Here is a 19,221-nt window from a genome sequence, read left to right on the forward strand (position 1 = left end):
CAACTGGGGTTGAGAGTTGGGACATTGCTTTACACCAATAAGACATTGGTGAGACCATATTTGGAGTGTTTGTACAGTTCTGATCACCACGCTCTAGTAGGGGATGTCATTGTGCCGGAGAAGGTACAGAAGATGTTCATGTGGGTGTTGCAGGGACGGGAGGGCCTGCAAAACTAGGTAAGCCACGTGAGAAGGAGGCTTTTAGATGTTTATAAAATCCTGAGTCTGTGCATATATTTAAGGCAGAAGCTGATTGTTTCCTGATCGGTCAGGGCATCAAAGGATTTGGCGAAAAGACAGGTGAATGGACTTGAGTGGGATCTCGATTCAGCTATGATGGAATGGCGGAGTGGAATCGATGGGCTGAATGGCCTAATTCTGGTCCTATGCCTTATTGTCTTATGAGGGGCGTAAATAAAGTTGCTTTCCCAGAGTAGAGCCGTCTAAATCTAGAGGGCACAGGTTTAAGGTGAGAGGGGACAGATTTGAAGGGTGAACCCTTTTGACTGGGGCAAAGGTGAGGCCCTTACCTCTTAGCCCTGGCAGAAGGACCCTGGGGCTGCCCAAAAACCCTGGGAGAAGGATGCCACCACTGGCACTGAAGGCAGAGGCAGAAAGTGTCTGCTTGGCCGTTAACAACAGTAGGCACATCCACCAACCCAGAAAGCCCACAACCTTTATCAAAGCTAGAGACCAGCCGCAGCCTCAGCCTGAACCACCAGCTGGCTTGCTCGCCATGGCATCTGACTGGCAATTGATCTTCGCAAGTAACTAAAGTTCCCTGTCTTCATTGCATCCTCATCACTGAGGCCTGATATGGCCATTCTGTCAGAAACCTCAAAGCAGGTGGTCATGGTCGAACTGACAGTGCCTTGGGAAGAACAGATTGAGGAGACGTTGGAGCGTAAGAAGGACAAATACCAGGAGTTGGTAGAGCAGAGCCAGAGACGGGTGGAGGGCACGATACGAGCCTATAGAGGTCGGGCGAAAAGGTTTCACTGGCCGTGCAGAACCTACTCCCTCCTTGGCATTATGGGGGCTGCAAAGAAAAGAGCCACCGGGACCATCACAGAGACTGCTGAGCTAGCCTATAAATGGCTATGGATCAAGAGGTGTGACCTGTGGACCAATGTAGCTGGGACACAAGCCGGGGCCTGATCAACCCTGGCTGGGTCGCCTGGGAGAGAGTGCCTGATGTTGAAAGACCCGAAACACCCAATGACCCCAGGTTATGTCTCTGGTGATGTGTCCCAGTGCATCTTAGGATGTATCTCAGCATCTAAGAGATGCAACTATTTCATTTAGAGTGTGTGTGGGTATATGGAAGAAGCTGACAGAGAAAGTAGGAGAGATGGGAACAGTTACTAAATTTCAAAGGCATTGGGACATGTTTGTGGAGGGGAAACGTTAAGAGGGATAAAGGCCAAACACAGGCAGATGGGACTAAGCCAGTAAGGCCCCTTGGGTCAGCATGGATGAGTTGGGCCGAGCGGCCTGTTTCTGTCCTCTGTGACGCAGTGACTTTATTGCCCCTCTTCATCCCCGTCACCTACCAGGTCACCATTCCCCCTTCTCTCTGAACCCATATTATTCCACCATCCCGTTACCACTCTGTCCCCCATTGTCTCTCCCTCATCCGTCCTTCGTCCGACGCCATGCCATGCTGTCCCCGTGGGTCCCGAGTTTCACAGCCGGGTTTGACAGCCCTCCGTTGGACAAGTGCCAGTTGAAATTCACGACTCGAGGTGTGACCAGCGGCCTAGGCAAGGATGGTGAGGACCCAAGGACGTGGAAACTATAGAAAGGGTGCAGAGGAGATTTACAAGGATGTTGCCTGGATTGGGGAGCATGCCTTATGAGAATAGGTTGACGACGGAGGATGAGAGGTGACCTTCAGAGAAGTGTATAAAATGATGAGAGGCATTGATCGTGTGGATAGTCAGGGGCTTTTTCCCAGGGCTGAAATAGCTAGCACAAGAGGGCATATTTTGAAGGTGATCTGAAGTAGGTACAGAGGAGATGTCAGAGGTAAGTTTTTTTCAGCAGAGAGTGGTGAGTGCGTGGAATGGGCTGCCGGCGACAGTGGTGGTGGCAGATACAATAAGGTCTTTTAAGAGACTCCTGGATAGGTACATGGAGCTTAGAATAATAGAGGGCTATGGGTAACCCGAAGTAATTTCTAAAGTAAGTATATGTTTGGCACAGCTTTGTGGGCCGAAGGCCCTGTGGTCTGCTGTAGGTTTTCCATGTTTCTATGTTCTATGTTTCTACCCGAGACTAGATCGAGACACAATTTCGAGACTGAGACGAGAACAGCGTTCTTGACTAGACTCTAGATGAGAACCTGATGAGTCTAGACGAGAACCCAAATGAGACAGAGATCCAAAACGCGATCGCAAACTGAACCGAAGTTGAGCTGACGACTGAGCCCCCGAACCAGGGTCCAGCTGCTCTTTAAAAATCCAAAACCTGGCCGCCAATTAGCGGAGCGGGCCGGAATCTTTAAAGGGATTGCACCAGCTACCTGCACTCCGGAGATTCGGAGCGTCCAGGCCCCGGAGGCTGGCGCAGTCCGGTGCGTACCGTGGCACAAGATTGTTTGATGTCATTTCCAGTACACAAGTGTAAAGGAGAATTAAATAACTGTTACTCCGGATCAAATGCAGCACAAAAAAAACACAGTGAGATAAAGAACACAATAAATATAACTACATAAGATAGCTTATATACATATATTGATTGTATGTCCATAAAGTGACACTAGGCACAGGAGTGTCTGTACATTAGGTGAGTCTGACAGGAAATGATAAAGCAGTGGTGGTTAAGAGGCAAATCAGCTGTTTGATCAGCGTAATGGGGAGATGAAAATCACAAACACAAGAGACTCTGCAGGTGCTGGAAATCCGGAGAAACGCACGCAAAAATTCTGGAGGAACTTGGCAGGTTGGGCAGCATCTGTGGGAAGGAATGAACAGTCGAAGTTCGCCGGGACTGGAAAGGAAGGGCGGGAAGAAGCCGGAATAAGGAGGCGGGGAGAAGGGGAGGAGTACAAGCTGGCAAATGATAGGTGGAACCAGTTGGGGGGGGGGGGGGGCAATGAAGAAGCTGGGAGATGATTGGTGGAAAAGGGCTGAAGAAGAAGGAGTCTGATTGGAAAGGAGAGTGAACCATGGGAGAAAGGGAAGGGTGGGGGCAGGCACCGGAAGGAGGTGATGGGAGAGGTGTGGAGGATGGGGAGAAGAACAGAAAAGTGTCCTGAGTAAACAATTCCAACACCCTTGTCCCGTCCCCCCCAACTCCAGCTCTTCCCTGCACGCACACTTTTCCATCTTCCTCCATTTCTTGAGGCGGAGAATGAGATTGACCAGAAATTAACCCAACGGCAGAACGCTTTTCCAACAGCGTGCGTATTTTGGTGAGGATAGATTTGGAATTCCCTCCTCTCCCTCCACCACCCCCCCACCCGCCCAATTCCCGGGCACGGCTTCAGCTCTCCTGAAGCTTGAGAGGACTGACTGAGACGGGTCCCCTCTCCTCGCTGTTTCCTTCCCGTGCAGGTGATCTTGGAGTGCTGTCTCAAGAGGGACCTTGTGTACAACAAGGTGAACCCCATCTTCCACCACTGGAAAGTGGACGAGGACAAATTCGGCCTCACGTTCCAGAGCCCCGCCGACGCAGTCAGCTTTGAGAGGAGCGTTCAGAGCGCCATCGAGGAACTGGCCGAAGGTAGGTACTGGGCACTGGGTGTGTACGCAGGGGGCCAAGGGGCCTGTCTCCTGCTGTATGTCCCCACGACTTTAGGAGTAGACACTGCCTTCCGGCAATTCGGTGCCCTGCAGGTTAATCTGATGAACAACAAAAAATAGTCCATCCAAGAATATCAGAATCAAAGTTCAAGAAAGTAAAAATTTCAGAGTAAAATTTATTACCATGTCACCACATACAAACCCCGAGGTTCTTTTTCTGTGGGCATACTTGGCAAACCTATAGAATAGTAACTGTAAACAGGATTATTGAGAGAGCAACAGAGGACAACAGACTGTGCAAAGGCAGATATAAATAAACAACAATAAATAACGAGAGCAAGATAGAATCCTTAAAGTGAGATACACATAAAAGTTGCTGGTGAACGCAGCAGGCCAGGCAGCATCTCGAGGAAGAGGTACAGTCGACGTTTCAGGCCGAGACCCTTCGTCAGGACTAACTGAAAGAAGAGCTAGTAAGAGATTTGAAAGTGGGAGGGGGGAAGGGGGAGATCATCTCGATAGATGGGTGTAGTTATCCTCTTTTGTTCAAGAGCTTGTTGGTTGAGGAGGAGTAACTGTTCTTGAACCTGCTGGTGCGAGTCCTGAGGCTCCTGTACCTTCTACCTGATGGCAGCAGCGAGAAGAGAGCACGGCCTGGGTGGTGGAGATCTCTGATGACAGATGCTGCTTTCCTGCGACAGTGTTTCATGTAGATGTGCTCGATGTTTGGGAGACCTTTACCATATGGCACATGTGGTGATTGTTTTTTCTTTTGCGGCAGAACTGCATTGCAAAATATAATAGTAAAAACTATAAATTTCATTAAAAAGTATAGAAGAAATTTAAGTTAAATATGTAGTGCAAAAGAGAGGAAAAAGTTACTGAGGGCCTGAGTTATGAGAAAAGATTGAATAGGTTAGAACTTTATTCCTTAGAACATAAGATTGAGAGGAGATTTGATAGAGCTGTACAAAATCAGAATCAGGTTTATTATCACCGGCATGTGACGTGAAATTTGTTAACTTAGCAGCAGCAGTTCAATGCAATACATAGTCTAGAGAGAGAGAGAAAACAAAGTAAATAAATAAAATAAAACATAATAATAAATAAACAAGTAAATCAATTATGTATATTGAATAGATTATTAAAAAATGTGCAAAAACAGAAATACTGTATATTTTTAAAACATGAGGTGGTGCCCAAAGCTTCAATGCCCATTTAGGAATCGGATGGCAGAGGGGTAGAAGCTGTTCCTGAATCGCTGAGTGTGTGACTTCAGGCTTCTGTATCTCCTACCTGATGGTAATAGTGAGAAAAGGGCATGTCCTGGGTGCTGGAGGTCCTTAATAATGGATGCTGCCTTTCTGAGACACTGCTCCCTGAAGATGCCCTGGTTACATTGTAGGCCAGTGCCCAAGATGGAGCTGACTAGATTTACAACCTTCTGCAGCTTCTTTCGGTCCTGTGCAGTATCCCCTCCATACTAGACAGTGATGCAGCCTGTCAGAATGCTCTCCATCGTACAACTATAGAAGTTTTTGAGTGTATTTGTTGACATGCCAAATTGCTTCAAACTCCTAATAAAGTATAGCCGCTGTCTTGCCTTCTTTATGACTACATCAATTATGAGGGGTTTAGGTAGGGTAAATGCAAGCAGGCTTTTTCCACTGAGGTTGGGTGGGAATATAACCAGAGGTTAAAGGTAAAAGGTGAAATGTTTAAGGGGAACATGAGGGAAACAACATTAGGGGATGAGCTGCCAGCGCAAGTGGTGCACATGAAGTCGATTTCAATGTTTAAGAGAGGTTTGGATAGGTAGATGGATAGTAGGGGTACAGAGGGCTAAGGTCGGGGTGGAAGTAGGCAGTTGAAATGGTTTTGGCATGGATTAGATGGGCCGAAGGTCATGTGTAAGGTTCAGGAAGCTAAAATCAAATGGAGCCCTTGAGGATGACAGAGAAGCTAGGAAAGAACTCTCGAGGGGATTTAGAAAATTCCTTGGCAAGTAGGATTAAAGAGTACCCTGGGGCATTCAGTAAGTACATCAAGAGCAAGGGGATCACTAGGGAGCAGGTACCACCACTCAAGGATAAAACAAAAGGAATATGTGCTTGGAAATGGAGGATGTGGACAAGGTCCCAACTGAGAAGCTTGCATCAGTATTTCCCAAGGAGAAGGAGTGGAGGATGGTGAGATCAGAGAGGAGCATGCTGCTGTGCGAGGATGTTTTGTCATAAAGAAGGAGGTAGCACCGGGTCTCTCAAGCAACACTAACGTGAATAAGCCCCTGAAGCCTGATGGGATGTACCACTGATTATTGAAAATGGCAAAGGGTGAGATTGCTGGGGCCTCAGACAAGATCGTCATGTTATTTGTGTTGATTTTTCTGTCCCCCTATAGCTACCGGCCAGATGTCAGAGGAATGGTAGGTAGGTAATGCTGTTCCGTTATTCGAGGAGGGAAATACTGAATGGAAACGAAAGGCCAGTGAATCTCATGTCAGTAGTAAGGAAGCCATTGGAGAGGATTGTTAGAACATTAGACAGTACAGCACAGGAAAAGGCCCTTCAGCCCATCATATTGTGCCGAACCAACTATAAAGTAAATCAAAAACTAATCCCTCCTACCCACACAATCTCTATGTCCCTCCATCTTCATCACATTCGTCTGAACATCTCTTAAAGGCCTGTAATGTATTTGTCTCCACCACCATACCAAGCATCCACCATTCCCTGAGTAAAAAACTTACCCCTCGCACACCCCCCCCTTGAACCTACCCCCACCTCGCCTTCAGTGCGTGTCCTCTGGATAGAGTTTGTGAGCATTTGGAAAACCATGGCCTAATTGGGGACAGTCAGCATGGCTTTCTGGAGGGCAAGTTGTGTCTCATTGACTTGATGGAGTTTTTCAAGGAGGTTATGACGATGATTGATGAAGGTAGAGCTGTGGATGTTAGTAAGACATTGGACAGAGTCCCTCATAAGAAGCTCGTCCAGAAGATTAAGATGCAAGGGATGCACGGTGACGTGCCCATTTGGATCTAGAATTGACAGAAGACAGAAGGAAGTGGTCGCTGGGACTTATTTTGGCCCGAGGTCCGTGACTGGTGATCTGTTGCAGGGATCCATACTGAGACCTCTGTTGCTTGTGAGATGCCTAGCAGGTGATCGGGATGAAAATGTGAGGCTTCCGTCAGTCAGGGTCACCCATGGATGTTTTGTCCAAGCTACCTAGATACACAAGCCAGGGCAGTACGATATGGAGAGCAAGCTGTACCCATGTAGCAAGCTCCCTCTCTCCATGCATCTGATGAACCCAAAGGAACGGCAGAAACCGATACAGTTTGGTACCAACAGCATCGCAGGAGTTGCCAGTCAGCATTGAACTCAATGTGGGACAGCCTTAGGGACCCCAGCTCCGAATTTTTCCCTCGGGGTTCACTCCCAAATCCTTCCCCATGAGTGGGTATGGCCACAGGACAGCAGAGGTTTGAGATCAGAGTTTTCCTTCTCTTAGCTGAGCTGCCAACCACGGTTGACGAGACCCATCTGCCCGAAGCGACTGGTTTGAAGGTGCCAGTAACCCGACTTTGCCCCTTTTCCTGTCTGTAGAACTGATTCTGCTGGGCTTAATAGCTACGCCACATGTGAAGGCCAGGAGCTGGACTTGGTTGTCTGAGGCTACGTGAAGTGCACGCCATTGGGAGTGTTTAATGGATAGTGGGAGCTTGTCCCCATTACCACTCCTGGTATTAAGGATGAAGATGCAGATGGGTGAATAAGTAAGTTTGCAGATGATACAACAACAGATGACATTGTGGACGGTGTAGAAGATTGCCAATGGATACTGCAAGATATAGAATAGTTGGAGATATGGGTGGAGGAATGGCAGATGGGGTTAAATCTGGCCAAATATGTCGTATTGCACGTTGGGAGATCAAATAAAAAGGGAACGTACACTGCTAATGGTAAGACCCTTAATAGTGTGGATGTCCATTGGGATCTTTGGGTCCAAGTCCATCGATCCACTAAAGTGCCAACGTAGGTTGACAGGGTGGTAAAGAGGATGGATAGTATTCTTATCGGAAATGGAGCGGAATCGTTTCAGATCCCGTCCACCTACACCGGGAGCAAGGTTGGATCAATCTACGCACCAAACCGATTTGGGAAGGTCGCGTACAGCCAGGGGCTGGGCGGCGGGGCCCAGGCCCAGAGCGCGGAGGGCGACCCAGTGTTGGACAGTTTAATGCCGGCCCAGATAGACTGATAAGACAGGGGTGCCGGGACCGGAGGAGAGGGCTGGACTGATTCTGCTCGCTCTCTGCGACAGTTACCCCTCTCTCCGCGGCACTGAGGCTATGAGGCTGCTGCCGAATTCGTGCCTGTGAGCTTTGCGCTGATTTGCCCCGCTGTGTGACGAGCTTGTTCCAGCTGCTCTCGGCTTCATGTCTATGGACTCAATTTCATTCAGAATCCTATTGCTTGCTTTTACTGTTTGCACGATTTGTGTCTCCCTCTCCTCCCTCCTCCCTCCTCCCTCCTCCCTCCCCTCTCCCCCTCTCCCCCTCCCCCCTCCCCCCTCCCCTCTCCCCTCTCCCCTCTCCCCTCTCCCCCCTCCCCTCTCCCCTCTCCCCTCTCCCCTCTCCCCTCTCCCCTCTCCCCTCTCCCCTCTCCCCTCTCCCCTCTCTCCTCTCTCCTCTCTCCTCTTTCCTCTTTCCTCTCCCCTCTCCCCTCCTCCACTCCTCCCCTCTCCCCTCCTCCCCTCTCCCCCTCCCCTCCCCTCTCCTCCCTTCTCCCCTCCCCCTCCCCCCTCCTCCCCTCTCCCCTCCCCCCCACTCTCTCTCCCTCCCTCCCTCTTTCTTCCACCCCCCCCCCTCTTTGGGTGCTGGTCTCTTTTTAAAATTGGGTTCTTTCAGGTTTCTTGTTTCCTGGCTGCCTGTAGGCAAACAAACCTCAAGGTTGTATAATGTAGACTTACTTTGATAATAAGTTAACTTTGAAACTTCGCCTTCATCATTAGGAGCAGGGGTCAGGAAGTCATGTGCAGTTGTATTCAACATTGGATAGACCACACTTGGAGTGTAGTGTACCCCACTACAGGAAGGATGTGGAGGCTTTGGAGAGGGTGCAGAAGAGGTTCACCAGGATGCTGCCTGGATGAGAGGACCTATGCTATCAGCAGAAGTCAGACAAACCTGGGATGTTTTCTGCAGCGTAGTGGAGGCTGAAGAGAGATCTAATAGATGTGATTGAGAGACTTAGACAGAGTAAACAGCTGGTATCTTGGATCAAAATGCTGAATACTACAGGGCAAGTAATTCAATGGTCCAATGGTTCCATTTAATATCGGAGAATATATACAATGTACAACCTGAAATTCTCACTCTTCACAGACATCCACAAAACAGACGGAAAAAACCCAAAGAACGAATGAAAGAAAAATGCTAGAACCTCAAAGCTTCCCTCCCCCCCACCCACGCACAAGCAGCAGCAAAGCATCTTACCCACCTCAGCAAAAGCATCAGCCCCCCACCACCACCACCACCCACCATGCCAGCAACAGCAAAGTCCCCAAAGAGAGACTTTGATGGTCTAGAGTCCATCAAAAACAAACTGTTCATCCCACAGGCGCCCGTGCGCGCGCACGCTATCTCTCTCTCTCTCTCTCTCTCTCTCTCTCTCTCTCTCTCACTAACGAGGGAGAGAGGGGTATTACGCTTTAGGTTGAGAAAGGTAAGTTTAAAAGAGAGGTATGGTTAAGTATTTTTTTTACACGGACACTGAGTGGGGGTCTGGATTGCACTGCCGGAGTGGCGGTGGAGGCAGAAATGTTAGAGGCATTGAAGAAGCTCTTAGATAGGCATGTGAGTGTGAAGGTTGGTGGAATGTTGACCTATGTAGGCAGAGTGGTTTTGTTTCGTTAACATTTCGTTACTGATTGAATGAATTTGCCACAGTCATTGTGGGTCAAAGGGACTCTTCCTGTGTTGAACTATTCTGCGTTCTGACATCACTCTCACTGTGACAGCATCAGTACAATCAGTCCCATCAGAAAGAGAAGGGTGATCGAGATGGACCTGATCTTGTTCCCCTCATTACCACGTGACCAAGATGCCATTAGAAAGCCTGACAACATACGGCTAGAGGGAGAAGTGGGGAAGGCAGGGGCAGAAGAACCATCAGCTGCCTGCGGATGTCTCACTGCCTCAGCAATGAAGCAAATTTCCCCTGTGTCTGTGGGGTAGGGTCCCCAACACTGGCCTGAGGCACAACACCAGTCCTCCATAATTCAGGGCAGTCAGCCAAATATAAGAAACAATAAACTGGAGCAGACCACACGATTCAAAGTAAAGTTCAAAGTAAATTTTATCAAAGTACATACATGTCACCATATACAACCCTGAGATTCATTTTCCTGTGGACATACTCAGCAAATCTCTAGAATAGTAACTGTAACAGGATCAGTGAAAGATCAACCGGAGTACAGAAGACAACAAACTGTGCAAATGCAAATAGAAATAGCGAGAACATGAAACAACAAGATAATGAGTCCTTAAAGTGAGATCATTGGTTTTGGGAACATCTCAGTAGATGGGCAAGTGAGTGTAGTTATTCACTTCTATGCAGGAGCCGGATGGTTGAGGGGTCGTAACTGTTCTTGAACCTGGTGGTGCGAGACCTGAGGCTCTTGTACCTTCCACCTGATGGCACCAGCGAGAAAAGAGCACGGCCTGGCTGGTGAGGTTCTTTGATAATGTAGGAGTAGAATCGAGTCTGCTCCACTATTCAATCATGGCTGATTTGTAATCCCTCCCAAACCCATTAGTCTTCTCCCCATAATCTTTGACACTCTTATCAATCAAGATCCTATCAACTTCCCCTTTAAACATACCCATGACTTGGCCTCCATCTATGGCAATGAATTCCATCGATTTACCACCCTCTGGCCCAAGAAATTCCTCCTCATCTCCATTCTAATGGGTCCTGAGGTTGTGTCCTCTGGTCCTAGACGCCTGGGAACATCCACTGCCTTTCCTCGGATTCCCCACATCCACTCCATCTAGGCGTTTCAATATTCGATAGGTTTCAGTGAGGTCCCTCGTCCCTGAACTGTTCCCACAACCTACGGACGCACTTTCAAGGACTCTTCATCTTCTGCTCTCAATAGGTATCAGAATCAGGTTTAATATCACCGGAGATTAAGCAAATTTGGCGTTAACAAATTTCATGACACCTGCCGGTGATATCTGATTCTGATGTATTGCTTATTTTATTATTATTATTTTATTTTCTTTATATTTGCATAGTTTGTTGTCTTTTGCATACTGATTGTTTGCCTGTCCTGTTGGGTGTGGTCTTTCATTGATTCTATTGTTTTTCTTGGATTTATTGAGTATGCCCACAACAAAATGAACCTCAGGGTTGTGTATGGTTACATAAATGTACTTTGATAGTAACTTGAACTTTGAACTTTCATTCTTTTAAACTCCTGCGAGTACAGACCCAGTGCCATCAAATGCAACTCATACATTAACCCTTTCATTCCTGGGATTGTTCTTGTGAACCTCCTCTGGACCCTGCCCAATGCCAGCAGATCTTTTCTTAGACAGGGAGCCAAAAACTCAGGATTTCAAGCATATTATAAACCTTTCAAAGTTCTTTATCATTTTCCAGCCTGTAGCTCCTTCCCAGATGTCCATTGCTAAATCAAAGAAATCTGGAAAACCCAACAGGTCATTCAGTATCTGTAGAGAGAGAAGCAGAGTTAATATTTCAGTTGGTGCATATATATAAACTCAAGTTCAAGGTCCAGTTCAAGGTTATTATTATTCAGCCGTTAACGTGTATACCCCCAAATGAAATAATGTTCCTCCAGACCAAGGTGCACAATACAATACATACAACTCAGACATATAACACATAAAGTAATATCACAAGTAAATGATAAGGTGCATATACAATGCAAGTTAAAAAGGAAACAAAGGTTCATTTTATTGTCAAAGTATGCATGTACAATACAACTCTGATATTCATCTTCTCCAGATAGTCATGAAGTACAGAAAAAACACAGGTGTTGTTGAAAACAAAAGCCATCACTTACCCCCCCCAACACAAGAAGGAAAAAGAAACATATCTCGCAAACCCCCAAAACCCCTCCCCTCCCTTACACAAAAAACTATTGGATTGCCCACACCTCCAAAAAAACCAAATCCCCAACTCCTTTGCTCGCAAAAAAAATCAGCAACGATAACATCAAATCCCCGACCACCTCCTCGCAGAAAAAAAAGCGACAATAGCGTCAAAACCCCCAACACCCCCCCACACAGAAGACCACCAACAAGAACGTCAGACCCCAAATCCTCCCTCACATAAAAAGTAACAGATCGCCCACCTGCCAATCGGCAACAAGAAAGGAAAACACCGGAAACTGAAGGAGACCAGTAGAAAATACAATCCAATAGTGACATGAATCTCAGAATATCGATAACATCCTTCCGTCAGCTTTCGAGGAGAACGGTCACACAGTCTCAGTCCTGTGAAGAGCGAATGCCGCACCAGGTAAAAATGTGAATGGAGTCGTTCACGGCCCCACACCCCGTCTCTGGCCTTTTCCTCGAGGTAGCTCATGTTCTCGGTCCTGTCCGGATCCAGCAGAGCGCAAGGTTATTCGATCGATTTCCAAACTACTGGCCGCTAAATCACGCTACTGGCGCTTCGTTCATGACGAGACCTGGGTGGTGTCAGGGAGTTCAGTAGTCCTACAGACTTGGGGAAGAAGCTGTTTCTCATCCTAATGCTATGATACCTTCTGCCTGATGGTAGGGGATCAAAGAGATCATTGGGCAATTGGAGGGGTCATTGACCATGCTAAGGGCCCTGCGTTCACAGTGCTCTGCATGAATATCTCTAATGGGTGGAAGAGAGACTCTAGTAATATTGGACTGCTGGAAAGAATCAGAATCAGGTTTATTATCACCGGCATGTGACGTGAAATTTGTTAACTTAGCAGTAGCAGTTCAATGCAATACATAATCTAGCAGAGAAAAAAAATAAATAATAATAATAATAAATAAACAAGTAAATCAATTACATATATTGAATAGATTTTAAAAACCGCAAAAACAGAAATACTGTATATTAAAAAAAGAGTGAGGTAGTGTCCAAAGATTCAATGTCCATTCAGGATCGGATGGCAGAGGGGAAGAAGCTGTTCCTGAATCGCTGAGTGTGTGCCTTCAGGCTTCTGTATCTCCTACCTGATGGTAACAGTGAGAAAAGGGCATGTCCTGGGTGCTGGAGGTCCTTAATAATGGACGCTGCCTTTCTGAGACACCGCTCCCTGAGATGTCCTGGGTACTTTGTAGGCTAGTGCCCAAGATGGAGCTGACTAGATTTACAGTGTATGCAGGAAAGGTGGTAAGAGGAAATAAACAAATGGCAGACAAGCTGAATAAGTAGTTTGCATCGGTCTTCACTGTGGAAGACACTAGCAGTACGCCAGAGGTGTGAAACTGTCGGGAGGCAGAAGTGGGTGTCTTTGCCATAACTGAGGAGAAGGTGCTTGGGAAGCTGAAAACTCTGAATGTAGATAGGTCACCTGGACCAGCTAGACTACACCCTACGGTTCTGAAAGAGGCAGCTGGAGAGATTGTGGAGGCATTAGTAATAATCTTTCAAGAATCACTAGATTCTGGAATGGTTCCAGAGGACTGGAAAATTGCAAATGTCACTCTACTCATTAAGAAGTGAGGGAGGCAAAAGAAATGAAATTATAGGCCAGTTAGCCTGACTTCAGTGGTTGAAAAGATTTTAGAATCCATTTTAAAGGATGGGGTTTCAGGGTGATTGCAGGCACATGATAAAGTAAGCCAAAGTCAGCATGGTTTCCTTAAGGGGAAATTTTGCCTGACAAAGCTACTTGAATTCTTTGAGGAAATAATATGCAGGATAGACAAAGATGAGTCAGTGGGTGTTGGTATTTGGATTTTCAGAAGGCCTTTGACAGGGTACCACACATGAAACTGCTTAACAAGATAAGAGCCCATGGTATTACAGGGAAAGTATCATGGACAGAAGATTGGCTGACTGGTAGGAGGCAAAGAGTGGGAATAAAGGGGCCCCCTTGCAGTTGGCTGCCGGTGAGTGGAAGTGTGCCTCAGGGGTCAATGCTGGGACCACCTTCTTTTCACATTATGTGTCAACAACTTGGGTGAAGGAATTGATGGCCTTGTAGTCAAGTTTGAGAATGATATGAAGATAGGTGGGGAGGGCAAACAGTGTTGAGAAAGCAAGGTGTCTATGGAATGATTTAGACAGATTGGGGGAATGGGTGAAGAAGGAGCAGATGGAATATGGTGTGGGGAAGATCATTGTCAAGCACTTTGGCAGAAGGAACACAGGCATAGACTGTTTTCTAAATGGGGAGAAAATTCAAAAATCAGAGGTTCAAAGTGACTTGGGAGTCCTCGTGCAAGATTCACTAAAGGTTAACATGCAGAATGAGTTAAGGAAGGCAGATGGAAAGCTAGCATTCACTTCAAGAGAACTGGAATGCAAAAGCAAGGACATAACGCTGAGGCCTTATAAGGCATTGGTCAGACCACACTTGGAGTATTGTGAGCAGTTTTGGGCCACTTATCTAAGAAAAGATGTGCGGACATTGGAGACAGTCCAGAGGAGGTTCACAGGAATGAAACGGTTAACGTATGAGGAACATCTGATGGCTCTGGGTCTGTACTCGCTGGAGTTTAGAAGAATGAGCAGGGTGGTGCAGGAGATCTCAGTGAAACCTGTTAAATATTGAACAGCCTAGATGGGGTGGGTGTGGAGAAGATGTTTCCTTTAGTGGGGGAGGCCAGGACCAGAGGACACAGCCTCAGGGTAGAGGGATGCCCATTTAGCACAGAGATGAGGAAAAATTTCTTTAGCCAGAGGGTTGTGAGTCTATGGAATTCATTGCCACAAGCAGCTGTGCAGGCCAGGTCTTTGGGTGCATTTAAGGATGAGGTTGATAGGCTCTCGGTTAATCAGGGAGTCAAAGGTTATGGGAAGAAGGCAGGAGAATGGGGTTGAGAGGGATAATAAATCAGACATGGTAGAATGGTGGAGTAGACTCGATGAGTCCATTGGCTGAATTCTTGTCCTATATCTTATGGTCTTAAGGTCCTCTCAGCAGATTTGGCAATCATTTGCAGGGAATTGGCAATTCCTCCAAATCTTCGAATTATTTCCAGCTATAAATCCTTCCTGGAGATCAGCAGCTCTGTATACCCCACCTCTGGGGTTCGAGACTGTAACTTTTACCTCCCATTGGTGCCCATTATCCAATCTGTAACCTGCGCCCAGCTCGCTGTAGCTGTGGCGTGGACCCCGGGCACTCAGTGTGGGGTAACGATGCGTCTGACGTGCTGTGACAGCCTCGTTCCCCCCCCCCCCCGCTCACTCACCTCTCCATCCTCCCCGCAGGGTCTCTAACCTCTTCCTCACCGAGTCAGGGAGGAGCTGACGCCGCCGAGGACGTGACTGCCGTAAGTAACGGCCGCCGATCGCTGGGGTGGCCTCTGCTCTGGTGTTTTGCTGCGCTCCTTCAGCATGTGGGCACCGCTGGCACACCCAGCCTCTGCCCGTCCTCGGGTTCCCCCAAGAAGCTGGCGCTAGTCTCCCTGAACAGCTTGAAGCCCAGCAAGTGACACGCCAATGCATCTTAGGGTGCAGCTAAAGCATTAAATGCATTGGTGTGAGCCTGGATCCGCCCGTGGTCCCAGTGCAGGTAAGACCAGCTGCAAAATCTCCGTAGACCCCTTAAGTTGAGGGGATGGTTAAGAAGGTGTATGGCGTGTTGGCCTTCACTAGTCAGGGGATTGAGTTCAAGACCCGCGAGTTAACGTTGCAGTCTGTTAAGCCCTGGGTAGGCCACACTTGGAGCATCACGTCCACCTCCTGCAGCAAGGGATAAAAACAATGTTAGGAACAGGCGGCATCTGTGGAGGCAGAAACCAAGGTCAGAGACCTTTCAGAGCTGGTGCGTTTGATTTACTTCCTGCAGGGCACAGCTCCAAGACGACCACAACCTTGTCGTAGGGTTTGGAGGCTTGCGTGCCTCAATGACCCGGAGAGCTATGTTGGGTGGAGTCAGGGCCTTGTGCTTTGGCTCTTGGCAGGGTCACCCATGACAAACAGGTCAAAGGGCAGAGGCCAGACTAAGTGTGGTCCACTGGTCCTCCAGATTGGGAAAACAACCCTGACTGGGAAAAGAAAATTGTTATGGAAATAGCAATGAGGATTCCTTCCATGTAGCCAAAGATAGAGAGATATCACTGATCCAGAGACCCGGGTTTAATCCTGATCTCTGGTGCTGGCTGTGTGGAGTTTGCATGCACTCCCTGTGACCAGTTGCTCCAGTTCCCCACTCACCCCCCCACATCCCAAAGACTTGCGGGACGGTGGCCTAATTGGATACTGTAAATTGCTCCCCAGTGTGTAGCTAAGTGGTAGACTCTGGGGTGGGTTGATGGGAGTTTGGGGAGGGCAGTTACAGGGAAAATTAGTGGGGGGTGGTGTGGGAATACTCTGTGGGCCAGCATGATCTAGATGGGCTGAATGGCCTATAATCCTAAGACCACGTGGAAATATGGACATGGAAAGAGTTGCTTTAGAGCAAAATGCTCTCAAAGACAAAGTACTGGAATTAGAGGGAACGTGGTGAAAGTTCTCCAAGTGTTGGGGAAGATGGCTGAGAATTTGGCTTAAAAAAAATTTCCATACATAGAGAAGCTCTTTGATGAATGGTAATCAATAGTTAATTTTAAATCTGAGACACTTCTATGAAGCAAAGTTTCGGGGGGGGGGCGTGGTGGGTGGCAGGAGGTGGACTGAGGTCACAGGTCAGTATCTGCTCACTGAATGAGCCGTGGACCACCAGAGTGAGGGGCAATTCAATCCCAGGATGCACCTCCTAATCCCCAACTCACCTCAGCCGTCTGGAGCAATGGGTCACGTGACCTGCGCTGCATGTGATTGGGTACGTTAAGTTTATTTAATTGAGATACGGTGCAAAAATAGGCACTTCTGACCCACTGAGCCCCACTGCCCAGCAACCCCCAATTTAACCCTAGCTTGATCACGGGACAAGTTACAATGACCAATTAACCTACCAACCGGTACGTCTTTGGACTGTGGGAGGAAACTGGAGCACCTGGAGGAAACCTACACGGTCACAGGGAGAAAGTACAAACTTTCGCTGGAATTGAACTCCGAACTCCCGAGCTGTAGTTGCGTCACAGCAACCGTCGTGCTCCCGTGTTGCCAGGCTGCCACGTAGCCCCAGCGACGCTGGGCGAGGAGGCAAATTCTCTTTCAACATCGTGTTCCTCCAAATGGGAGGGGGGAGGGTGTGAAGGGAGAGGGGAGGGAGTGTGAGGGGAGAGGGGTAGGGGTAGTGTGGGGGGAGAGGGGGGGAGTGTGGGGGGAGGGGAGAGGGAATGGAGTGTGAGGGGAGAGGGAATGGAGTGTGAGGGGAGAGTGGGAGGGAGTGTGAGGGGAGAGGGGAGGGAGTGTGAGGAGAGAGGGGGAGGGAGTGTGAGGGGAGAGGTGGCTGGATTGTGAGGGGAGAGGAGGGGGGTGTGAGGGGAGAGTGGGTGAGTGTGAGGGGAAAGGTAGAGGGAGTGTGAGGGGTGGGGGGAATGGAGTATGAGGGAAGAGGGGAGGGAGTGAGGGGAGAGGGGGAGGGGGAATGTGGGGGGAAAGGGGGAAGGAGTGTTGGGGGAGGGGGAGGGAGTGTGAGGGGAGAGGGGAGAGAGTGTGAGGAGAGAGGGGGAGGGAGTGTGAGGGGAGAGGTGGCTGGATTGTGAGGGGAGAGGAGGGGGGTGTGAGGGGAGAGTGGGTGAGTGTGAGGGGAAAGGTAGAGGGAGTGTGAGGGGTGGGGGGAATGGAGTATGAGGGAAGAGGGGAGGAAGTGAGGGGAGAGGGGGAGGGGGAATGTGGGGGGAAAGGGGGAAGGAGTGTTGGGGGAGGGGAGGGAGTGTGAGGGGAGAGGGAAGGGAGTGTGGGGGGGAAAGTGGGAAGGAGTGTTGGGGAGGGGGAGGGAGTGTGAGGGGAGGGGGGTAGGGAGTGTGAGGAGAAAGGGGGGAGGGAGTGTGAGGGGAGGGGGGATGGAGTGTGAGGGGAGAGGGGAGGGAGTGTGAGGGGAGAGGGGGATGGAGTGTGAGGGGAGAGGGGAGGTAGTGTGAGGGGAGGGGGTAGAGGAGTGTGAGTGGAGAAGGGCGAGGGAGTGTGAGGGGAGAGGGGAGAGAGTGTGAGGGGAGTGGGGGTGGGAGTGAGGGGAGAGGGAAGGGAGTGGGAGGGGGAGTGTGGGGGGGGAAAGGGGGAAGGAGTGTTGGGGAGGGGGAGGGAGTGTGAGGAGAAAGGGGGGAGGTAGTGTGAGGGGAGAGGGAGATGGAGTGTGAGGGGAGAGGTGGAGTGTGAGGGGAGAGGTGGATGGAGTGTGCGGGGAGAGGGGAGGGAGTGTGGGGGAGAGGGGTGTGAGGGGAGAGTGGATGAGTGTGAGGGGAGAGGTGGTGTGATAGGTGGGGGGAATGGAATATGAGGGAAGAGGGGAGGGAGTGAGGGGAGAGGGGAGGGTTTGTGAGGGGAGGGTTGAGGGAATGTGAGGGAAGAGGGGGAGGGGGAGTGTGTGGAGAAGGCGAGGGAGTGTGAGGAGAGGGGTTAGAGGAGTGTGAGTGGAGAAGGCAAGGGAGTGTGAGGGGAGGGGGAGAGGAGTGTGAGTGGAGAAGGCGAGGGATTGTGAGGGGAGAGGGGAGGGAGTGTGAGGGGAGAGGGGGACAGGAGTGTGAGGGGAGAGGGGAGGGAGTGTGAGGGGAGAGGGGGAGGGAGTGTGAGGGGAGGGGGAGGGAGTGTGAGGGGAGAGGGGGAGGGAGAGGGAGGGGGAGGGAGTGTGAGTGGAGAAGGCGAGGGAGTGTGAGGGGAGAGGGGGGAGGGAGTGTGAGGGGGAGGTGGAGGGGAGTGTGAGGGGGAGGGGGAGAGGAGTGTGAGTGGAGAAGGCAAGAGAGTGTGAGGGGAGAGGGGGAGAGGAGTGTGAGTGGAGAAGGCAAGGGAGTGTGAGGGGAGAGGGGGAGGGAGTGTGAGGGGGAGGGGGAGGGAGTGTGAGGGGAGAGGGGAGGGAGTGTGAGGGGAGGGGGTAGAGGAGTGTGAGTGGAGGTGAGGGAGTGTGAGGGAGGGGGGAGAGAGTGTGAGGGGAGAGGGGAGTGTGAGGGGGAGAGGAGTGTGAGGGGAGAGGGGGAGGGAGTGTGAGGGGAGAGGGGGAGGGAGTGTGAGGGGGAGGGGGAGGGAGTGTGAGGGGAGAGGGGGAGAGGAGTGTGACTGGAGAAGGCGAGGGAGTGTGAGGGAAGAGGGGGAGGGGGAGTGTGAGCTGGAGATCACGGTGAGTGGTGGGAATGTTTGGGACAGTGAATGGGGAAGGAGAATGAAAGTGAGGGGAG

The 19,221-nt window shown here is 49.6% G+C and overlaps 1 protein-coding gene across 1 annotated transcript in view; it reads left to right on the forward strand.

Annotated features, from left to right (window-relative positions):
• LOC140204411 (sprouty-related, EVH1 domain-containing protein 2-like) overlaps positions 1–19,221 on the forward strand; it is a 136,058-nt gene that overhangs the window by 104,074 nt on the left and 12,763 nt on the right. The window contains exons 9-10 of the mRNA XM_072271132.1: positions 3,558–3,726; positions 15,212–15,273. Of these exons, the coding sequence (XP_072127233.1) occupies positions 3,558–3,726; positions 15,212–15,273 (231 nt within the window). The remainder of the gene's footprint in view (positions 1–3,557; positions 3,727–15,211; positions 15,274–19,221) is intronic.

This window comes from Mobula birostris, chromosome 10 (genome assembly GCF_030028105.1).
Source record: "Mobula birostris isolate sMobBir1 chromosome 10, sMobBir1.hap1, whole genome shotgun sequence".
In the NCBI taxonomy this organism is placed as follows: Eukaryota; Metazoa; Chordata; class Chondrichthyes; order Myliobatiformes; family Myliobatidae; genus Mobula; species Mobula birostris.